The sequence below is a fragment of the Aythya fuligula genome, chromosome 7, assembly GCF_009819795.1.
Source record: "Aythya fuligula isolate bAytFul2 chromosome 7, bAytFul2.pri, whole genome shotgun sequence".
In the NCBI taxonomy this organism is placed as follows: domain Eukaryota; kingdom Metazoa; phylum Chordata; class Aves; order Anseriformes; family Anatidae; genus Aythya; species Aythya fuligula.
Window position 1 is genome coordinate 30,765,895 of NC_045565.1, and position 22,613 is coordinate 30,788,507.

At 40.6% G+C, this 22,613-nt stretch overlaps 1 protein-coding gene across 1 annotated transcript in view; it reads right to left on the minus strand.

Annotated features, from left to right (window-relative positions):
• Nucleotides 1-22,613, minus strand: part of PDZD8 (PDZ domain containing 8) — a 57,041-nt gene that overhangs the window by 23,332 nt on the left and 11,096 nt on the right. Inside the window, exons 2-3 of the mRNA XM_032190962.1 lie at nucleotides 14,290-14,412; nucleotides 8,161-8,263 (exon numbers count right to left, since the gene is read on the minus strand). Coding sequence (XP_032046853.1) covers nucleotides 8,161-8,263; nucleotides 14,290-14,412 — 226 coding nt within the window. The remainder of the gene's footprint in view (nucleotides 1-8,160; nucleotides 8,264-14,289; nucleotides 14,413-22,613) is intronic.

Here is a 22,613-nt window from a genome sequence, read left to right on the forward strand (position 1 = left end):
AGTATACATTAATACAGCCTGCATATCGAGTTTCCTTGAATGCTTTAATGCCATCTCTCAAAACCTCACCAGAACAGAAGGGTCACTGTTGAAATCCAGACAGATGCATAGGGCCAGCACCAGGTAAGCAGCCTGAATCATACAGAGAACCACAAAAGAGACTTGTGCATCTCACCACTTAATGCCAACAGCTCCACTTAGCAACTTTAAGTGCAAACCAAGCTCCTAAGTGTGTAACATGTTGCAGGCCAAAGGAGATGTGTAAAAAGAGTACAAGCTTATGCCAGGTACCATGAGCCAGAGCAGCTCCTGCTGACTATGGCAACAATAGTGAGCAAACTCCTGTTACAGGAGGGACAGGTAACTTACCAACAGCAGAACCTTTCCAGCTACGTCGCAACCTGTACCAGCCACCCTGTTTGGAAGCCTCTCATTTCATACACCCCTCCCAGGTCTGTTCTTGGTGCTGAAGAATCTGCTTCCTTGGTGCAGAGCATCATTTTAGCGACTATCAATCCACCTACCTCTCAGCTATCTCCATCTGCTCCCTGTACTGCAATTTTGTGTCCTCAAAAACATCTCAGCTTCTGATGGCCCAGTTCAGCTGCCAAGCACATGCCCTTATGTCTCACTGTTTCATTCTGCCAAAATGAATTGCTCTTCTGAGTCGCTGAAGACCTGATATTTCTCCTGTCTAGGTATGTTGTGTTTTTTTTCGTCCTATAAAATGAGAAGTAGAACCTTTCCAGGAGGCCAACCTGCAACAGGCTTCCTTTACTTCATGAAGTCTGCCGATGTTATACACTGCTATTACTGACTTAGCAGGAGTCAAAAAAATCCATTAAGTCTCCAAACTCCTTCAGCAAACTTGGGTTAAATAAATAAATAAATAAGACACAAAAGCTAAATACAACTGATTTCTAATAGGATTTTACCCAAATTAGTTAACTCCTCTTAGACATTAATTTGCATATACAGACTCTCCCTGTTCCTTAAACATCGTGTGTTAAGAAAAGGTTAACTTTTATAATGGTTCTCCAAGAAAATATATCTAAAAAGTAAACAAGAAGACCCAAAAGGAACACAAAGTTTAAACAAGCAATGAGAAGTTATTTTTCCAAAGGTTGTTGTGAGTATCTGTGTTTAAGCAACTACCTTGAATGCACTGAAACAAAACTAAGAACTAATTGCACACTGCTATTTGAAGAAGTTTTGGCAATTGCTTGCTTGGATAAGATGAAAATCTTCTTACCCCTTCAGATCTCCCATCATACGAAAAGGCTAAAAACAAACACGTTGATTCTAACCTTACCATATGACTACTACTTAGATTTTTATTGTCGGGTAATCAGGTTAGTCAGATTGCTATTCTAATTTAGAGGCTCTCCGAACTAGACTTGACTCTATGACAAGATCGGATGCTATGAATTGTTTCCAAGAATCCCAGGAAACAAAAAATGCTTTACACGAACTTCAAACAAATTAAAGTTTTCAATAGATTTTAAAAGTTTCCACTTTGCTGCTCTCAGTTTATGCCTTGGATAGGAGACACTTGGCCAGTCTGCCAACTGGTAAAAGAAACTCCATACAATAATTCCATTCAAAGTTGAGAAAGTTTAGTTTCTTTTTCTTCATGTGCTTCATGGGAAAACAATCGAGTCTGAATATACTAAAATGACAAAGGATGCTTCATGACGGACATGGAAGTATAAGGTCTGATTTAAAAGGAAAAACTAAAACAAAACAAAAACCAAGCTAGGTTTCTGAAAATGTATCTCAGGCTTCTAGTTTTAAACAGTTTGGAAGCTGCACACCCAAAATAACACTGTCAAGCACACCCCCAAACCAAACACCTACCTTTGGAAATGACGACCTTCAGGAAGCAGAACTCGGAGGGATGGTTCACTGATAACCACTTCAAAGAGAAGAGGGGCCTGAGCTTGCCACCCCCCATGCAACAGCCACCAGACCGAGCCGCCTGCCTGGCTGCCGAGCTTCGCAACAGGGCAGAACAACAGAGTTTAGAAAATCCTTCCAGAAACGCACTGAACTGCCCAGAAACCATTTTGTTTACTCTGGTCAATAAAGCCCTGTTATCTCTCGTACAATGGGCCATACCGTTTATACAAACAAGGTTAGCTTTCATGCATCAGACATCTATTTATTTAGCAAGATCAGCTATCACGGTAAATCAATTTCTTCGCAAATGAGAAACACAGCTGCTGTGAGAAGTGCTTAGAACTCTTTCCTGCATCTAATATTTGGAACAGATGAGAAGAATACAAAAAAGTCAGCACGGTAATACGCTAAAATAAGGCACTGATTTAGAGGTTACTAGCATTTTTAAGGAAAAGAGATCAAGTTGCATTGACTTAATAGTTTTATGTTTTAAATGTGAAGTTGCAATTAATTAGTATGATAAGACAATCTTATAAGACAATCTGCAGTTTCTATTCAAACTAGGTACCATTCGAATATGGAAGTAACTCAACTAAAAGTTAACAAGTATGTACTACAGGTTTCTTACTATGTGAACAAGCTTCAAAGCAAAAATACACCACTCAAATTAATGTTGCTTATCAGTTCAGGAAACAGCACTAACAGAATAGAAGACAAAGCTTAGCTTCTAATAGACATTTTGCTCAAGAACAGTCAGTTCGCAGAGATGAATTCACCTAAGAATTGAAGAGTTGGGAGCCAGGGAAGCACAACCACCAGCAAGCATTAAGCCCTGCTCCTAACAGATTCTTCTCTCTCGTTATTTTATTCATTAATCTTTTTACCTGGCATTTTACATTTGAAACCCAGAAAGCTGGGTTCATTGCAAGCAATATGAACTTCTGCAGAACTCCAACCCCTCTGACTTTGAGCCTGGACACGGGGGAGAAAAGCACATGTAAGGAATATTACTGACTTGGATGTACTTGATGCATTTCACGCTGGCTGCTACCAGAGGCAGCGGAGTGTGGAGAGCTCTGCTTCTTAACCACCGTAACCACACGTGAGGGTATGCATGCCCAAGAACACAGGATATGATATCTTATGATTGATTTTTACAAGCAAGCAATAATATATTTTATATATTAGGTCAGGCTGCGACTACGCTGATGACACCTTATTCTAAACTACTTGAACATACACGTACCAAGAAAAGAGAAAGATTTTTTTGGCTTGCTTTTGTTTTAACGTTCATATCCACGTCTCTGCAAAGCAAAGCACTGCAGTGTGCTTCCCCAGAAGGTCTCATTAAATAACCGAGCAGCTTTCTTAAGCCTCCAGTCAAAAAAGCTTAAATGTTTAGGATGAGCCAGAAAAAATCCTGATGGCCTTCAAGTTTATTTGAAAGACGGATTACAGAATATTATGTAAGGCACAAATCTCAGAACTATTCCCCATTGTATTTACAAATATTATCAAATTTTACAAGATCATGAATTTTCATAAAAAGTGACATTTTGAAAAAGCTTCGCTTGCTTTAATCCTCCTCCTTTCTTTTGATAGGATTAAACATTGAAATGGCAGACTGTTAAATAAGCAGACTGAAATGCCAACTGTGAGGCATTTAACTCCATGTATTTACAAATTAACGTTTCACAGTTGCTTCAAAATTTGACATTATTGTTTAGTATCTTCAGGCAACTCATTTCAGAAGGTGCTGGATTTGATCTACATTATTTCTCATTTTACATTCGTATGTCACTCTACTGGAACACCTGTAAGGTTCCCTTAATCCCTGACAAAGGAAATTTGGTTTTATGAAAGGCTGAGAAATATCCCTTTGTTTTTATCAGAATGTTTTTATTAAAAAAGCCTGCCTATAGCAATTTCAAAGTCACCATTAAATTTACCTGTAAAAGTCCATAGCTGTCAAAATAACCCCCCCAAAACAGAGAAGATCATAGCCTATATGTGTACACACACACAGTTTTGGGGTAATACTGAGAGGTAGATGTCAGTGGTCTTCCCCTCCAACCATTCCAGTATCAGCCTCTGAATATTCAGAGTGAATGAGAGAAAAGTGCAAGTGGAATTCCTAAAGTGTAATGGGACACATCTGAATTCTTCAATTCTGTATATTATGCTGCTTCAGAGGTTATTTGTGTGCTTCTGAGAACTGCTGCAAAAGCACAGTCCTATGGGCTATCAGATGCAGCATTTTAGACAGAAATATTTAATTTGCAGAATATGAAATGAAGTTCCTGCATTGCCCATGTTTGCATTTACAGAAGAGATTTCCAAAACAAGCAAAGCCCAAGTAACAACAACAAAAAGAGCCCTCAAAACAGATTCCCCAAAACCCTTATTGCCTTTAAGGATATGGAAGTGCTGCCATTCCTACAGCATTACCTCAAGGAGCAACATCATTGAAACCAGAATTTAAAGGTTTTCCCTCAAATTTCCTCAGAGTATGTGACATGATTATTTCGAAATCAGAAGTAATTATCTTGTGCTCCTGAATTTGTTGTGGGAAAAAAAAGGCAGAAAAAGATAGACAAGAGAAATCACAGAGCATTTTGTTTCATAACTGAAAACCTTTCTCCCATTACTCTACATTCTTACACCCAATGAAGAGCACAAATTTTTCATATATGCACACACTGCCCAGTATTTAGATAAAGATATACCTAAATTTTTTAGCTATGAAATACCTGTCTACTAATCCAATGTTGCTAACTGCTGTCTAATTACTACATCCTGTTCATAAATAAATTTTACATAGCAATGCAGTGATTAACGTTAATTCCAGCAGCACACACTACTAATTAGGGTATTTATGAATGTTTACTTATGTCACATGGGAATGTGCCAAATCATCTCTCTAGAAACACCTTTGTATTAGAACAGACTCTTCAGAAATAGTCTAGACGTGCTCAATAACACAGCACCTTTTTTCAAAAAACAATTTTGACATCTACTAATATTCCATAAATAATGGGATCAGATTAAAGTCTCGCCAAATTCATTACTAAGTATTAAGCCTGTCTAATCTTCTATCACTATTACTAACGTAGTAAAAAAAATAGAAATGCTAATAAGTGCAGAAAGTTATGAGAATTTTCTTCAGGAACATTGTTGAGTGCAATCACTCAGGTGACGAATTCTGAATGATGATGAATGGTGCCTGTATGACACCATTACAAATTACAGACACTTTTCAACCAGAACCTATTTAACTATTTCTCACTTCAACTTAGTCTATTATTTCTTCTCCATAGCTTCTGAACCTATTATTCATTCCAACAACTTCATCTCCAATAATTATTGCACACAAGGGCAATAAAAGAAGGATTTAATATTACCAAGATATTCATACAGTTGCAATTACTCAGAAAAATAAGTAAGTTCCAATCTTAAGTACGTTAGCAACATTTCTCATTTAACTGCGGGGCTTGGCAAATTCTCTTGCCTCCCAGCAAGATCTCCTGATATTTTGTGACTTAACTTGCATATTTAAAGTTATTTCCTAAGGAAAAGAGACTTCTGTGATTTCCCTACATCTGGTGAACTGAAGCTGAAAAGCAACGCAGTTTTGCAAGGTGCTAACTTACAGGCGCTGTATTCAACCACATCGAGACTTCCAAAATCAGGAACTTAAAGTTCAGTCACCTGAAGCTCAGGGCGGTTGAACCCAGTGAGTTCCTCACACTGGCAGCAGAGCTAGAGGGTGAGCAACGCAGATCAGGAGCCTGTGCTCTCTGGCAGACAGCGACTGAGCAATGAAGAACTGGAACACAGATACTTAAACTTCTGCACATTGCAAGCCATATTACCAAAAGCCAAAATTCTGAAAGCCTGCCGTTTCATTTTAGGTGCTCAAACAGAAGATGAGCTGAATCTCAGCCTGAGGATTTATATATATATAATTTTAAACAGGACCCATGCCTTTCTGCCTGCCATCAGTTTAGCCCTACTGCCATCTGCTGTCAGGAACACACCATCTGCCAGCAAAAGAGCAACAGGACACATCCTGATACTGCTGCTCAATATAACCTATAAATTAAGACAAATCAGTTTGTCCAGAGTACTATGTTAAATCAGCGCACTGCCACCGTAACTATCAGAGCACCAACCCTGAGAGTGTGTTCACAGTTTCACACACTGACTGTCCCCACAAAGGGGTCATTCAGAGAAATAAATTAGTATCAGAACTGGGTGCAAACCCTGAAATGGTTTTCTAAACACTGACAATATTGCCTGTTTCTTGAAAATTTTGAAATATTTGTTAGGAATGGGTTAAAACTATGAACTGGCCAGAATTAGGGCTGAATTGCTCCTGTATCATCTTTATGCAATCATACAAATAGAATTAAATCTTTAGAGGTAGAATAAAGCAAACCGGAAGTTAAACAAAATTATCAGCTCCATAAAACAGACTAAACAAAAATATCTGAAAACAAATTAACCCAAACCTCTACCTCGCCTACTGACTCAATGAAATCTTGCAACTTCTAGGGTTAACTGAACTCAGTAAATCCTCTCAGGACCGCTGCAACCCATTACGCTTCCTAACACCTCTGGCGGTGCGATGCTTTGCAGCTGACACTAGTTTAAGCTGCCACCACCCCTCTCTTCTTTCCCTACACACCTTTCCTCCTCTTTTGGCTAGCACTGCAGCTATCACACAAAGAGTCAGCTCAGGGAGCCGACGTGCCTAGCTCAACCAAACAGCCCTGACTGGAGAAGACCAAGACAGACAACTCCAGAAAACACAGTCCCGAGCCACCACTGGTTCCTACAACGTTCGGCTGCTGACCCAGGCTCCAAGAAAGCTCTTGGAAGTTTCTCTGCCTGCGCACCAGCTCCTGACTCCCTGCTCGTGCCTTCCCCCGCCTGCCTCCCCATGCTGTGCTCAGAAAGCTAATTGCAACCGAGTGCTCGAGAGGGCTGAGGAAGCAAGAGTGCATCCTTTCCACCCATCAAGTTTTTCACTCGACTGAGAATACAGCAGCTGCAACAACAAGAGGCAGCTCTCTTTGCTGCTCAGACACACATCCTTTTAGGCAAGACACAGTACACAGAAAATACTTCCTGTGTAATATACCCAAAACAGTATTTTTGTCTACTACACTCTATACTCAAAACAAATACCATAGCAGTTGTCACCAGGAGTTTTTAAAACACCACAAAATGGAATTTAACTGCAGAAACTGAAGGAGGTGCTGAATGGCATCTGGCTGCTCCATCCAGACAACGCTGCCGGTCTCCAGAACTCCAGTCTGATGCAGGGAAGGCACAGGGCTTAAGCTAGTTGCACTCAGACAGCAGAGGGTAAAATGCAGGACATTGATTTTCGTTGTGGTGATTTCTTTGTATGAAGCCAGTTGTTAAGATAAAGTCTTTTTAAAGCTTCTCTTGTTTTCAATAGGCACAGTACTTACTGCTCAGCATAAGCCCAATTCCATTTGATGACTACCACAATATCACTAATGTGAAATTTAAAGGCTCTTTCATATATTGCACCTCTTGTTTGACAGGGAAAAAAAGGCAACTCATCCTCCAAGGAAAAAAAAAGAAGAGAAATGCAATTTGTAGGCTCTGTGCTGCTGAACTCACATTATCAAGTATGATAATAAAAGATTAACATACAATACCACTAATACTGCCACTTTCTATATTTGCAGACACTTGTAAAAGCATTTTTCTGCAGCAGACATGGGAGGATTCATATGCTCAAAAGAGACCTACAGCAATTCCCTCTGCCTTTTGTCAAAAATATAGAAAAAGGAGGAAATCAGTCTAACCTAACCCTCTGACCACATACATCTTCAATGCCTGTGTCAGAAGCGAATAGGCCCAGTGAAAGACAGATAAATCTCCTTCACTGTTTTCATTGTTTCATTCACTGTTTCTCATTGCCTCACTCAAATGTAACAGAACTGCAAAATACCTATTTTACACTGATTTTTTTAATGCATTGGTACAGCTGATAATCAATATGCTCCAATCAAGTACATTTTCAAGCACAGTTGTGACAACTGAACATGATCCATCCATGCTGATCTGACAATGAATTAAAAAATAGTAACTGGTCCATTATATTTTTAGGGTTTTCTTCCTGCTAAATCACCCATTTTGTCGTTCAAAAGATACATTCTTTCTAGACAATGTGCTAAGAACATAAAACATACTGCAATATGTAAAGCTTAAACCTTTTTTTACCGTTTTAATGGAACTCCTTGATTTTTCTTCCCAAACATTACTGCTCAGCTCCATTGTGCAATGGACATTTGTTTCTCTTTCATAGGATCCAAATATAAGCAACCTGAAACAGAAAAGCGTACAGTAAGAATTGTAATACTAGTATGCATCCTAAGTATCGTATTAAACTCCGTGTTCTTCCTTTGTACACCCCATTACTATTTTCAATGTGTACAGACATAGAAGTGCATACTTAAGTGATTCCAAAAGCACAGCCTTTCACAAAATGCAAGGCACTGCCACCCTCTAGTGGAAGTATTTTACATGTATCTAAAATTGTTTTAAAATGTTAGCTAGGGCTTTAGGGACAGGGTTTTAGAGGGAGGAAGGGGTGTTTGTTGTTTTTTTTGTGTGTTTTTTTTTTTTGTTTGTTTTTTTAAGTGTTCAATTGGCAGATTACTATTTTTATATAAAATAGCTTAAAAAAAATAAAGCAGTTACAGACGCAAGACTCTTTAGCTCTAGTCCTAAACTTCACAACATACCAACAGCTTTCCGTGGTTGGAGAGAGAGTGTTACTGTAGTAGCAAAGTCACAGATACACAGTCAGCAGCACACTATTTCCTAACAAACAGAAGTGGTTCTTCAGGCATCTTATTCTATTCCAGAAGGCTACAAAGCTTTTCAGTTAGGTAACAATGCTATAAGAGGGGGTGTGTGGGAAGCAGTGAAGTTGTACACAGTTTCTCTCTCAGTACTTAGAAGCAGATAAATATTTGGGAATAAAAACATCCGATAAATTGTGCTCTTCCAAGAGAGCCATTAGAAACGATCCTTGTCAAATGCATATAGAAAACTTCAAAATAAGTAAGTCTAAGCTTTCATCCAAACTAGCTTATTTATGGCTGCAATTTATTACCCAACTCTTCAGATGGAGACAAAAATTGTAATCAAATCACAGCAATTTCTCTGTTCATTTTGATGTTCTTAATGAATGTTTCTCGGTTAAGTATTTATGATTAAAAAGCGTGTAGATTTCTAGATATGGAGATACCTATACCATTATATATTAAATATACTTTGAAAATTAAGTAAAAGCAATTGAAAACAACTTTCTTCAGCAACTGGAATTGGTAAAATTACACCAATCCCAAGGAAACACCTAATTCTACAACAGTTTTCTAGCTTGCATTAAAGCACGGGGAATGGAAGAAGTGTTCCTTCTGTGTGTCTCTCTACAAATAATTTAACTGCAAAGATCCTTACAGTTACTCAGTTCTACATCTACCCCTGGGTTGGTGCCCAGCATTTTGCTGTGTTTGCTGTTCCAGGTGCCAGCCTTGTGGCTGCATGCTGTGCTGCCAGCCTCAGGTGTCCAGTCTGCGTGCTGCCCCATCCCTTCTCTACTGAAACCCTGCAAAGAGCAGCTGTCAGCGGCACTTCCAGCTTGACCTTCAGCACTCGTTTGTCTAGACGCTATTGATTTGATTACAGTAAGTAGAAATCCAGCCTCAGAACCAACCGATCGGGTATTTTGTCTGAGCAAGACTAAATTTGTTCAGGGTTACCTAAAACTGACCAGCTCATACCCTCTTTGCTCATTTTTAAACTATCCTCAGCAACCTTCCATGGCTCTCCTATTCTGCTTTTCGTAGTTGCTTTTGAATAATGCACTTTTTCTTCTGTGTCAACTGCAACTCATCGCCACCAACTAGTTCAGTAAAGTTTTTCCACAGTTGGTCATTGCTTGCACACATTGCATTTCACCCGACAGGACCGCACGAGTTTCCTCTCCAGCTTTGCAAAGGAGGGAAGCACGGTGGGTCAGGGGGTTGGGGGGAACAATAACGAAGCTGATCAAAGATCCAGTTGGTTAATGCAGTTCAAAAGATAAAGACAGACACACAAAACTCTCAACAGTGTATCTTCCAGGAGTCCTTGCCTGTTTCTAAACCCCTAATTCCTCTAAAATATCAGCGCAGCAGCTATTTATCTGTCTTGTACTGGTGACAAGTAACATACAAGAACAAGGACAGGAGGTACATCACAACTGGGAAAAAAAAAAAAAAAAAAGTGATTTTCAACTACAACCATAACATAAAAGGTGCATAGGAAACAATGAGATTTCATGTGACATTACGCTACCCACACCCTACTTGAAGAACCGTATCGCAGGACAGCAAAAATGCACGCTTAAAGAGCAGTCCTGGTCCACGGACACTTCGTGCTGGAGTTTGGAATACAATTTCCAGTTTCAGGAAGACAAAGGGGAAATTTTCGCTTCTATGCCACTAAGGAAGTTTTTGTTTGAATAATATCTCTGATAGCACGCAAACAGAAGAGCTGGATTCTCCAATGCAGCTGCAGATAAAGACTGATTACAATCGCATCACAGCACACCCCAAACAACTGCATATTGAAATGCAGATTACTGTGCACTCCACAGATGTAACATTTATAAGCCAGTAACAAACAGTGTATGAAAGATGCCCTGAAACAAAGTTTATAGCCCAAGCAAAAATTACACCAGTAAGAAAAAATGATTAAGCTACTGCCTGAGTAATTAAAATAGGTATATAAGAAGGATGATTTCTACTTCTTCCCTACCTCCAGACAGGATACCCTCGGGCAAGCACAAGGCAGAGCCGAGCGATTCAGCAGAGCAGCCGGAACAGCAGCAGCTCGGGGCTGTCCCAGCACCATACAGACCCCAAATGTTATAGGAGGCCCCCTGACAGAGGGCAGGCAGCAGAAGGAGGCCGAGGCGGGGGCAGTCTCAGCTCTTAGGGCTGATCAATGCCCAGGACTTTGGCCTGTCTCTACAGTCCCCAAGAGAGGAGGATGACTAGATGGGCTATCAAGCTGGCTGCTTTTTGTGGGGTGATACAAAAGGGTTGTTATGCAAATCTAACAAGAAGTCGATACGTGCAAAGTACACACCGATCTATACTAACATCTTATTTATTACCAGGTACATAAAAGCAAGCTCAATGTATTTCCTTTACAACTTTTTTTTTTTTTTAAACTTTTTTAATTTCAACTGTGACCCTTTTATTTGCAAACAGTTTTGGAGTCAAAATAAGCAGAATATTTCCTGAATTTTAAGAATGCCAAAAGCAGATTCAACATCCACACACTGCTGCACGAAGTCCACTTGAGGGCAAAAGGGAAAAAAAATAAACATAAAACTCCAAACCTAACACATCGGGCTCGGGTACACACTGCAGTGTTTTACAAAACGACTGTCTTCGGAAAAGTCTCCTTGTCCACAAAGGTTATTAAAACAAATGTTCATTTTAAAAGCCCACATTGTGGCACAGTTTTAGAAGAATATTCTGCTTAATATAGTAAGAGTTGACAGGATTTAAGACTTTCTTCGCAGAGTACCCTTAAAAAGTCATATGGGGAGATTTAACAGCGTGTTGCTTTGTTCTTTTCTCACCCTAAAAAAATTAAGGCAAGGATGCAGTTGTTAGTCTAACTTCAGTTTTTCCTTTCTCTTTTGTAGAAGAAACTGTCACGTTGTACAACGTTTTCACCTACAGATACATTTTTGCAATGAAAGTATTCTGTGAAGGTATTACAATCATAAAAACATGCTTTCAATAGGTCAGACAAAAATTATAAAATGTTATCTACATCAGTGAAGTTTCCATTCTTTCAATAATTTCGTGTAAAAAATACACGAAAATTTTCTTTCAAACAAGTAACAAGGAAACTTGGGGGGTGATTAGAAAAAGTGCAGGAAGTATGCATTTGGATATGTGAAGAACAAAATGAAATTAAGTTAGACATTTCTAACATACAAAGAGTTTGCAAGATGCTTCATCACTACAATTTCTCCTCTGTCGTTCAAGACTTAATTGCTTAGAACAGAAAACAGGAACTGAACGCTACTACTCCACGCAAGGACCAAAGCAAAGCTTAAATCACTCAGCTCTGCCATTGCTACCATATTGAGACAGAATGTAAAATCCTCAGGCATTGAGCAAAACTGAAAAATATACAGAAATCAAGGTGATTTTTCACTTCTGGAATTGGAAAGATTGCCAAGGAAGAAAACTTCAGGTGCCCCCCTCCGGATGACGGCTCTCATTAGGGGATGCCGACCATTCTGCTGTGAATTCACTCACACAAACTGCCTGTGATGGAAGAGGCTCTTGAGGTTCAGTGACCTCAAAGCACCTTTGGGTGAAAAACTAAGACGTCTGGGGAAATGAAGCAATGCTCAGTCAGTATCAGGTCACAGCACTCACTGGAAGGCTCAGGGCGAAGTCCCAGCACACCAGCAGGGACTGTAACAGGTCTGCAGAGGTCCCAGCAGCAGATGTTGGTGAAAAACTCTCTGCATGTCAGCATATGGAGTGGTATTGCAAAAAGAAACCTTGCCAACAGCCCCGGACAGCCTTCACACGCAGTAGTTATGAAAAGGGAAATTGTGACATTGCTACTTTTGTGCATATTGTGTATTTCTTTCTCTACTTCCAAAGTCCTCTCTGTGCCTTTCAGCTTCTACCTCACAAATGTCTTCAGGTGCAAAGCAAGCAAGAATATTCATTTAGAGGGGTATTTTGGAGACAGCAGTTGTGGTTGTTCAAGTTCAAAAAAAGGATGGGACAACTTGGAAGATCTGAGGAATTACTGTAGGACCAAAGTCAGCCATGTAGATCGAGATGTGTCTGTTCATACCGCTTTCAAAAGTGCATCTAGAAATTCCACGCTGCATAAAATAGATTAAATCAGACCTGAAGCTCAAAAGGCCTGACAAGCCAGCAACTGCATCCTCTCTCTGCCATCTGATAAGCATCTGTGACAGCTGAAAATACTGAGAGGTCAGCTGATGATGTCAAACTGAGCAATCTGGCTTCTAGAAGGTAACGGAAAGAAACAAAACAGTGCTGTTACGTTGGCAACGCTGCACACAGTATGTCAGATGCAGGAAAGACACGGTATTTTAAAGTGACTTTCCAAACCAAAAACAACTGCATGTAACTTAAAGAGTTATTTTGGGCCCTATTATAATAAAAGCAAACACACTATTGGATTGAAATTGGAGACTGTCTATAGAGAGATTTTGAGCTCCTTTATTAAGAGGGGATGAAGAATAAATGCTCTTAACAACCAAGGAATGCACCAACAACATTATTGGTGTGTTCATAGGAGGCTGATCACAATGCTAGAAAAAAAGGTAAGCAGCAATTTTACTGCCCCCCAAAATTAAAAAAAATAAAAATAAAAATCACTCATGACCAACACAATCAAGAAAGACCAAACAAGAAGCATAAGCAGAAGATCATCATCTAGAAATAAGCTTGTTGCAAATGGTGAATAGCACCAATAAAAGACATCATCACAGCAAATAAAGTTCCAACATGGTTGTACAAGGCTACAAGAAAAGAAAAAAAAAAAAAAAAAAGCAAAAAGGAGCTTACTTGGTAATACAACTAATGAAAAAGCTAGTTAAAAAAAAAAAAAAAAATGCATTGTAAACCAGAGGTTTTGTTCATAAAGAGCAGAATGGCACAAGGCTAGATCAAAGCCTAAGCACCATGAAGATAAGATCTACCATAAACCAAGAACTAAAAGGTCTGACAAAACCAAACAAAAACCACAAAACCAAACCATGTCTGCATACCTTTGTCCAGTTTTAAAGAGAATAATTTTCTCTTCAATAAACGAAGGAGGTACATTTTCTTTCTTCCCATTATTTTGTTCAAAACAAAGACAAATAATGCCTCATAAAACTTATTTGGATCGATCTAAGTAAAACAGTGAAACAATTACTTCCCTGTGCTTGCAACACAATACAATAGGATAATTACAACTTTTATACTGTCCTGAAAGAGATTCATAATTTGGAGTGCCAAACAAATAAAAACAAAAACAAGAGGCACATTAGCTTTTAAACAGACAAAATCCAAAATAAAAGGAAATCCCTGTTCATACACACACACTGTAGAATTGCCTCAAACTTGCTACAGCTTTCATGTGTTCATTTCTACTTTAAAAATATATTTCTTGATTAAAGCTCCATCACAACAACGATGCCACTTCTTGAATCAGCACAAGCTTACAGCTATAATTACTACGAATTAAGGAACATGTGTGTACTTGCTTAATAAAGAATGAGCAAAAAAACAGAAAAGGTACCTTGTACATTCAATTAACGTGACTTGTAGTCGACCTTCAATCAGCAGAAAATCCTGTATACAGAGGTCCCGATCTTCATATTCATCAGGTGGTGATACTTGAAATGGAAAAAATGGCTTGAACCTGAAAAAAATACAGAAGAGAATTCAAATTACACAAATTGGACTACCACACCTTAAAAATAGTACGAGATTAGAAAGAATCTTTAATGCTCCAAGAGAGAAAAACTGCCATTTCCGCACGTTTATTGCTCAAAAGGAACAAGCAGAAGTTAATAAAGTTAATAACACTTTCTGAACGGAGAAGATTGGAGTATCTTATTACAAGACCTTTTTGTAGGAAATACTTAAACAAGTTTAAGGTGAAGAAATACTAAGACCCTAAAACCTAAATTGTCACAACACTGCTGTACTTACAAGGACTGATGCAACCTAAAAACCCGTACACTTTAGTTGCCGTACACTTTTAGTTTAGTTTAGTCTCTTATTTTGCAAAAAAAAAAAATAAAATAAAATAAAGAAATTTAATTGCCTTTTTTTTTCCTTTATCTTCTGGAATTAAAATTAAAATACAGATACTAAGTAGTTTTCCTTGAATTTTTATTTCTCCCATCGCTGCATGTGGCTCAGGGAAAGCAGTTCATGTTCGAAACACTGAGTGTTTTACACCCGTTATCTCACCACACAACGAGCTCTTTCTGATAAGAATACCCAGACTCATAAATCCAGCTTTCAGTTCTGAACGGCCCCGTTTCAGGGCTGGACACGGCCGCGATGCAGGGGGAGCAGGAGGGGGAGAGGCCGCACAGCTGCAGCCCCAGCCCCTCTCACGCACACGCTGCCCCTGCGATTCCAGCAGCAAGGGCCCCGACCTTGGAAATGGGAATATGTTATGGGAACGGCACTGCTATTTACATGAAGTGTTTGAGAAAGCACTCGCAGGGGCTCTCTGCTTTCCATTTTTACTCATTGCTTGTTTCCTACCACTTTCCAGTGCCCGGTTTTCCCTCGTCACCGCCGGCCTTCCAGCAGCTCTTGCTGTTCGGAAGACGAACAAACAGCAGAAGATGAGCACCACTGCCTGCAGGACGTCTCTGCCATTTCATAACAAAGAAGTCTTTCATAAAAACTGTTTGCTTAACCATCAGAAGCATCTGCTTGTCACATTCGGAGATCACAATATGTTCAGGAAACAGTCACATGGACCGGGATTGAGGAGTTTCAGAAACCCAAATAAATAACGGAGCGCCCTTTAACTGTCGACACACTCTTCAGGAGGGAGCCCGATGCTCTGCTTCGAGGGACCTCATTTTTGTGCTAGCATCAGCCTCAGACAAAGCCATGCAAAAGACACTTCTTTTATTCTCCTTGTGAATAAGTACATCTTAACTCTCCAGTTATTTTACTGAAACCCAATTCCACTTCTAACTTTAATTTTGTTCCAAGTTTCTCCCTCATTAACTCCTCCAGAAAAAAAAAGACTGGAGGAAGTCAGACAAGTCAAAACACTCAGCTTTAAATATTATATACAATTATTTTGTGTATTAAAAATATGAAGTAATTAAATCACACGGGCCACAGTTCAGACTTACGGTACGCTCGTACCATAAGCCACCAACCCCAAATACCCCTCATGCGCAGACACCATCTAGTTTGATATGTTACTTATGATCTTTAATAATTCAAGAACTGCAAAGAAAGGAATAGGAACAAATACAAGATGGGGGGAAATAGCAGCAGTGCTATTTTCACTCTACAAACTGGGAAGAAGCCCTGCTGCTTTGGGACCCTAACACCCCTGCCCCGAGCTGGGCACAAACCTGCCGCGGAGCTCTCACGTGCAGCACAAGCGACAGCACTCCCTCCCTCTGCTAGGGCTGGTTTTTCCCCTCCAACAGAGCTTCTGCTCTGTTCAGCAAAAAAGCATCAGTTAGGCAATTACACTGCAAAATAACGCAAGTTTTGGGTTAGTAATTACTTGTAGGTTTTCTAATTTTCAGCACAGTAAGAATTTAATTTCCATGAGCAGAGGCAAGAATGCAACAAACAAACAAACAAAAAACCACCCAACTTTCCAATTAGTAGCAGCAGCAGCTATCTGTACACCGCCTCCAGAATATCTTCCATGGACAGTTTGTTTGCCTTGGGAACCTCCAACAACCAGCAACCACCAGCAGGCCCCTCAGTGAGCTGCTGACACAAGAGCTCTGGGAGGGATGAAGAGAGGAAGAAAGGGTCCAGTAGATCACCACCACCTTCCTGAATTGCAGCAAATGCAAGGATTTGAGTTTTTGGTATTGATAAAATCTTCCTGTTATTATAAGAAGTCTGTAGGCTATTTAACAACAACGCCTAGACAAATCTATTTACAGCACTACAAATAATAGCAAGAAAAAAAGCAAAATAACCAACTATAATATTTAGTCAAACCAAAGATGTGGTCTCTAAAGTAACTTCAGAACAAGATGTTAAATACACTGCACGCTGCAATCTTTTGCTACAGTATGGAATAACGAAAAAAAATCAATCTAGAAATAAATGACTTACTCTAAGAAAATGTTCATTATTATTTTCAATGTAGAAATCAAAATTGAGATTTTATTTTTTTGATTACTGCACCAATGAATTAAAGACAGGAAATCTGAAGTGTCACTGCAGTTACCTACAATAACACGTAAAACACTTAAGAGTATATGCTAAACTTTGTGTTGTGTGGCACTTAACTAATAAAATTTCATAAAAATACAGAGTTAAAAAGCCGTCTCAACAGAAGTTCTCATTACAGCACGGGTCTACATTCACGTTCTTACCAATAAAACTGATTTGCCAAATCAGTTTTGAGTCCCAATACTTTACGTATTTCCACTGGCATTAGCACCAAACCTTAACCCTACATTTTACCTGGGATATGGGGTTATTTATGCAACTGCTGCTCTGAAGCCTCCCGCTCCTGGAAGGCAGCACGAGGCTGTTCAAGGCAGCTTGGCAGCAGGACACGGAGCCCACGACGTCGGCAGCACGCGGTTAACTCCGGGCTGTACTGCAGGGCCACACGCAGGCAGCCTGCAATCCCTGCACGTAACCCAGCAGGTATCCCAGGTTCTCCCTTCTTCTCCCCCATGGTAAGCAAATCCTATAAGCCATTTTACCTCTTAAAGCAGTGTCCAACAGCCACAGGCGCTTCCCGGCTGCCACAGTAGCTGACCAGCAAGAGGGTGGCCCCATCGCCTCTACCTGCAACCGGGAACTCTCCTGCCTACGAACAGCCACGTTGCCACCAAAATGGGTTGTCAGGTTTTATGAAATGAGCATTTCCACCAAAGACAACAAAACACACTGTTAATATGAATGTGAAGCTATCTTTCGTTGCACTGATGCATCAGGAGAAGGCTTTTAGCTAATGCTGGCTGTAACAATTCAGCGAGGCAGGCAAGAGAAGAATTCTGCTCCCAAGCCCTGCAGCATCTGTTCCCTTTAGAGCCACGGTATCTTCATGACCCACACACTCCTATGAAAAGGAGAAATGACTATTTCCTATCATCCCGGGTTCGTCATTAAAAGGCAGTGCTCATTTTATTAGTTATTTTGCATAAATAACCTCGTAACTTCTGTAATAGCTTTAAGAGGTAGCAAATACACTTAAATTTAGTCCATCTCCAAGGAGCAAGAGTCCACCAATAAATTTGCATTAGAGAAATCCATCACACGAACTAAAAATGAAAATGTGTGTGTGCAGCCTAGCAGGGAACCTCAGCAAGCCTACAAAAAGCCAAAGTGTGAACTGCAGGCACGGAGGAATCATGGCTGGTCTCTGCAGCTGTCCCGGCACCCTGGGTGAGATCAGCCCCAGCAGGCTGCTCCCCCGAATTCACAGCTCTCATAGGCAAACTCTGAACAAGGAAAAATGTGGCTTCTATTTGGCTGTCTGTATCTTCGAACACTACTCCAGTGTTCTCCCTGTCTTAACTTTAAGCCGTAAGCAAAAAGTTGGTTACGTGGAACCGAGGACCTCAATCAGCGGAGAACAAGCCTGTGAGAAGTGCTCTGCAATGGGGCCACTGGCTGCTGCAGCCTGGGGAAGGGTTTTAGGACTTGACAACGGGCTGGGGGAATCTCAGAGTCTCTGCTGGTAGCGCAATGGTTGAGAAAATGTGACCAAAAACTGCTTAAAGAAATACAGCTTGTGTCTGAACCCCGCTGACTTGGTACCAGGGTCCCCAAGGCACGTTTCTGCTGCATGCACCTTAGATGCCTTTCACAAGGGGTCTGCTGCTGCCTCTCCTTACTCTGTAAGGTCAAATGGCAAAAATTCATGCTCGTGTCACACATCCTCAGGCTGCAAAGCAGGATTACACCAACTCCATCCATATAACTGGAAACCTCCTTTTCAATTCCTAGCCTGTGAAATGATACCAAACAATACTGGAACTAAAGTAGAGTTTACTGTCTGTACACTGTAGTTAAGGTTTTGTAAACTCTTCGCCTTTTCCCTAGGAAAAAAAAAAAAAGTCACTTTGGAGTTACACTACAAAGCAAACACCAAGTTCTTGCCTCAAAATCCTGCTTTAAAAAAAAAGTGTTTTAAAATGCCTTATGTTAGATGCTTATAGTGCTTCTTCAGTTTGTTTTTAGATTACCCATCTTCCTCCATAAATTGATCTTATTTGTTCAGAAGTCTAAAACTCAAATAGCACGATTAAGGAAAGGTTACAGAGCATCATTATAATTTAATACAAATAGGAATATACAGCAATCAACGTCATGTGAATTTTTAGCATTAAAAAAAGTAAAAATAATAGTTAAAAGAAGCTGTTGAGTAGCAAAAGTGTTTTGAAAAATATCACAAGGCACAAAGAGGAAAAAAAAAAAAAGTAATTTCACATGAAGAATTAGGTCAGATAACGATTCTGAAAGATAATTACGATAAAGCCACTCGATTAACGTACAGGATTCAAGATACACTTCAAATAGCATAATACTTAGCTCCTCCACACACAAAGCCCAGCAAAATGCTTCCAGACCCTGCCTGCAGCCCGTGCGTCTCCTCCGCACAAAAGCTCCTCCGCTGGGCTCATGCCGTGTTTCGGAGCCACTTTCAGGGGCTCCTTCGCTCCTATCCCATCACTCACAAAGCTGAGATCAAAACTGCATCTGAAAACCAAACCCAATTTGCTCCCCCTCGCTTGGGGGGCTTGCAGAGCTGCCACAGCCCCTTCCTTCCTTCCTTCCAGCCGCCAGCTCCGTGGGGGAGGCAGGAATGTGCAACGGCTCACCTAGACGGGACAAGGCTGTAAGTCACTGCTTTGCTTTCAGAAGGGCCTCCTCTATAATGCCATTAATAACCTCTTGGGTAAATCGATTGCTTCCACGGCTCCTACTTAACTGCAGTATTTTTAGTTGCATGAGGAAATCTATTAAAAACAGGGGAGGAAAAAAAAAATCGAGTTATTTGGCCAAAGATCACCAAGGGGTTCTGTGTTTCTGTTCATTGCATCTATTAAAAACGTCCAGAATCACAGCGCGCACACACACACACAAAATAAGGTTAAATACAGACTAACAAACTTCAAAAACTCTAACTCAGCAGCCCATTTCCTAATTCACTGAGCAGCAGCACAGACAACTCCACTTCTAAATGCAAGGCTAGGATTTTGTAAGCAGAGCTTCAGCTCAGCAGTGAGAAGCCATTTCTAGGAAAAATATAAATTATTCTCTGGTTTCATTACGGAAGCCTGATATCTAAAATAGTGGTCTATAAAATCACGGGGTATCTGTTCAAGCCCACATTAATCATGTGTATTTTATGGATCTCAGCGCTACTTTGCTGCCATAAAACAAGATTAAACATCAACAGGTTTATGAATTTTTAATCAAGTCACAGATTTATGTCATGACACATTACCTGAATGTTTCAATCTTAATAAACAAGGCAAAAAGAGACCCTAAACTTCAGAGGAGCCCACTAGCTAAGAATGTGGCTATCGTTAGCAAGAACTAGTTTGTATACGTTGCAAGTCTGCAAAACCTGTTTGCCACAGTAAATAAAATAAATCAAAATCTGAAGTGAAACTGTTTAGTAAACCATTAATTTGCTTTTGTAAATGCTGCTATATTTGAAAATTTTAATATCCAAAATATTTTGGAAAAAATAAAGTTATTCAGCAGGTTGTGTGTGTGTCTTTTTTTTTTTTTTTGAATAAACAGAAGGCTTGTTAAATTACAAAATAAAACTCAAAAATACTGGAGTTATTTTTAGAGACAGCTGTCTCTAAAAGACAGCCTTTTTATCCGATTTACAGAAATACAAGTCATGAGTTCATGAAGTATACATTCAGAAAGTGATTGACACCAGATGAGATTTTAATTCATAAAACCCCTCAATTCTTCCCCTGTGTGTATCCACTAAAATTCTAAAATCTTACAACCTACTTCTAAAAGGGCATGACCACACTAATGACATTTTTAAAGTACTTATCAGCTTACAGTTAGGCTTGCTAATGTTAAATATTGTACTGCAAATAGCTTATATCATTCTTCACATTGAAATGTAGAAGTGGAACTCATCCTTACTTTGAAAGCAATAACGAGTGGCGTGTTGGGTGTTTTGCTGTGTTATTTAAGCCCCACCACTGCAGATTTTGCACAAAGTACTTCTGCAGCTTCCACTGATTTCACAAAGAACGACGCTGCACGAGTGTCAGAATTCAGGGGACTTCAGGACCTCAAAGCACACTCCTATTCAATATAGATGTCTGCTAATTTTAGTTTTACTCCCACCCAGGAAAATCTGACCCACAGAACTCAGCGCAGTACGAGTAGGTTTATTTTCCCAGAAACTGTAGGCAAGGCTGCAAGTCACTCCTAGCACTCCACCCACTGCTACAGGATATTCTGCCACAGACTTGTAAGAGGCTTACACACATAAGCTCTCAATATACGAGCAGTCACTTTTTAAATCAAGACCTCAGAAATGCAGGGATTTAATTTTGTTTTTCCTTCCAAGATGTTTCACACATTTCCAGATTTCGACGGCCATCTCCTCCGTGCAGCGCTACCAGTACCTCCGAGTACCTCCCATCAGTGGCTCAGAATGAGCGCTCACAGCTTTAAGACCTACTTCACAATGGCTAATAAAAAAGTAAATATTCAAGTAGCAATCTCAGGGAGGAAAAAAAGTGGTACATTTCTTGTCCTGCTTTTATGAGAGAAGCAATTGTAAATACGGCAAAGGAAGTCTCGCCTTTGCCGTCTGTACTGAAATAGCCGAAGGCAAAAAGAAATCTTAAATCAGGTTTATCAACACTACTTTCTTAGCACAAGCAACATCAATTTGACCACACAGAGATTCTTTGCATTTCAGGAACAGTTTCCCAAGTTCCAAATTCTACGTACACCGAGAGAACTTAGCTATGAAATGCAGCAAACGACTCTTTCATCTCCCTGAGTTGCGTTTCTTTTGGTTTTGTTTTAAGCTACATGTGTTCTCACTGAAGCCGATTGCTGGTTCAAACTAAGAGAAAGATGGAAATTCTCAGGCTGAGGCAGGACAGGACACAACCTCCCTGTCTAACCGGGCAGATGCGTTCCTCACGGAGAGCTGAAGCCAGGCAGGTGTGGGTCAGCACCCACCCCAACAGGCAGCTCGGAGGCGTTCAAGAAGAACGGCACTAACACTGGCAGGACACAAAGGGACCCAAACCCAACGCTCTACACCTTCAGCCAGTGGGGTTGGGTCGGTTGCAGCAAGCACTGCTAGCAGAACCTCCCTACTTCTACAGCATGTTCTCTGTAAGGAGGCCTCAAGCCTCTCCGCAGCCCTGGTCAGAGGGGAGCGGTGCTGGTGTTCCCGTGAAATCCCAGCTCAGCACACAGCTTGCCCTCCGAACTCCAGAGTTTTATTTCTCTACGCCAAGCACTAGCTCCATGGACACACTGATCACTGACACCTTCCCAGACAGCTTCCTGAGGGGCCACAAAATCACCTCTGACTTTTACGCCTGAAGAGGGCCTCTGACAGGCGTAACCCAGACGTGGAGAACCATTTCTGCCTGTTCTGCCTCCAAACACCAGAGCCTGCACAGGCTCATCCCCGCTCCTCCACTTAGCTTTGACAAGGCACCAACTACCGAAGCTTCTCCCCATCTTACAGCACCCTGGCCACCCCTGGGCACACAAAAGATGGCCCAGCTCCTGCCCTTAAAGTCCTGCAAAGCCCTGGAGCCAGCCTGGCTCAGAACCCACAGCAACCCCCCCAAAGCTGGGCTGACTGAGGGCTCTCCCATGAAGCCCCATACGGGCAGCAGCAGCCACCAAGGACCACGGCAC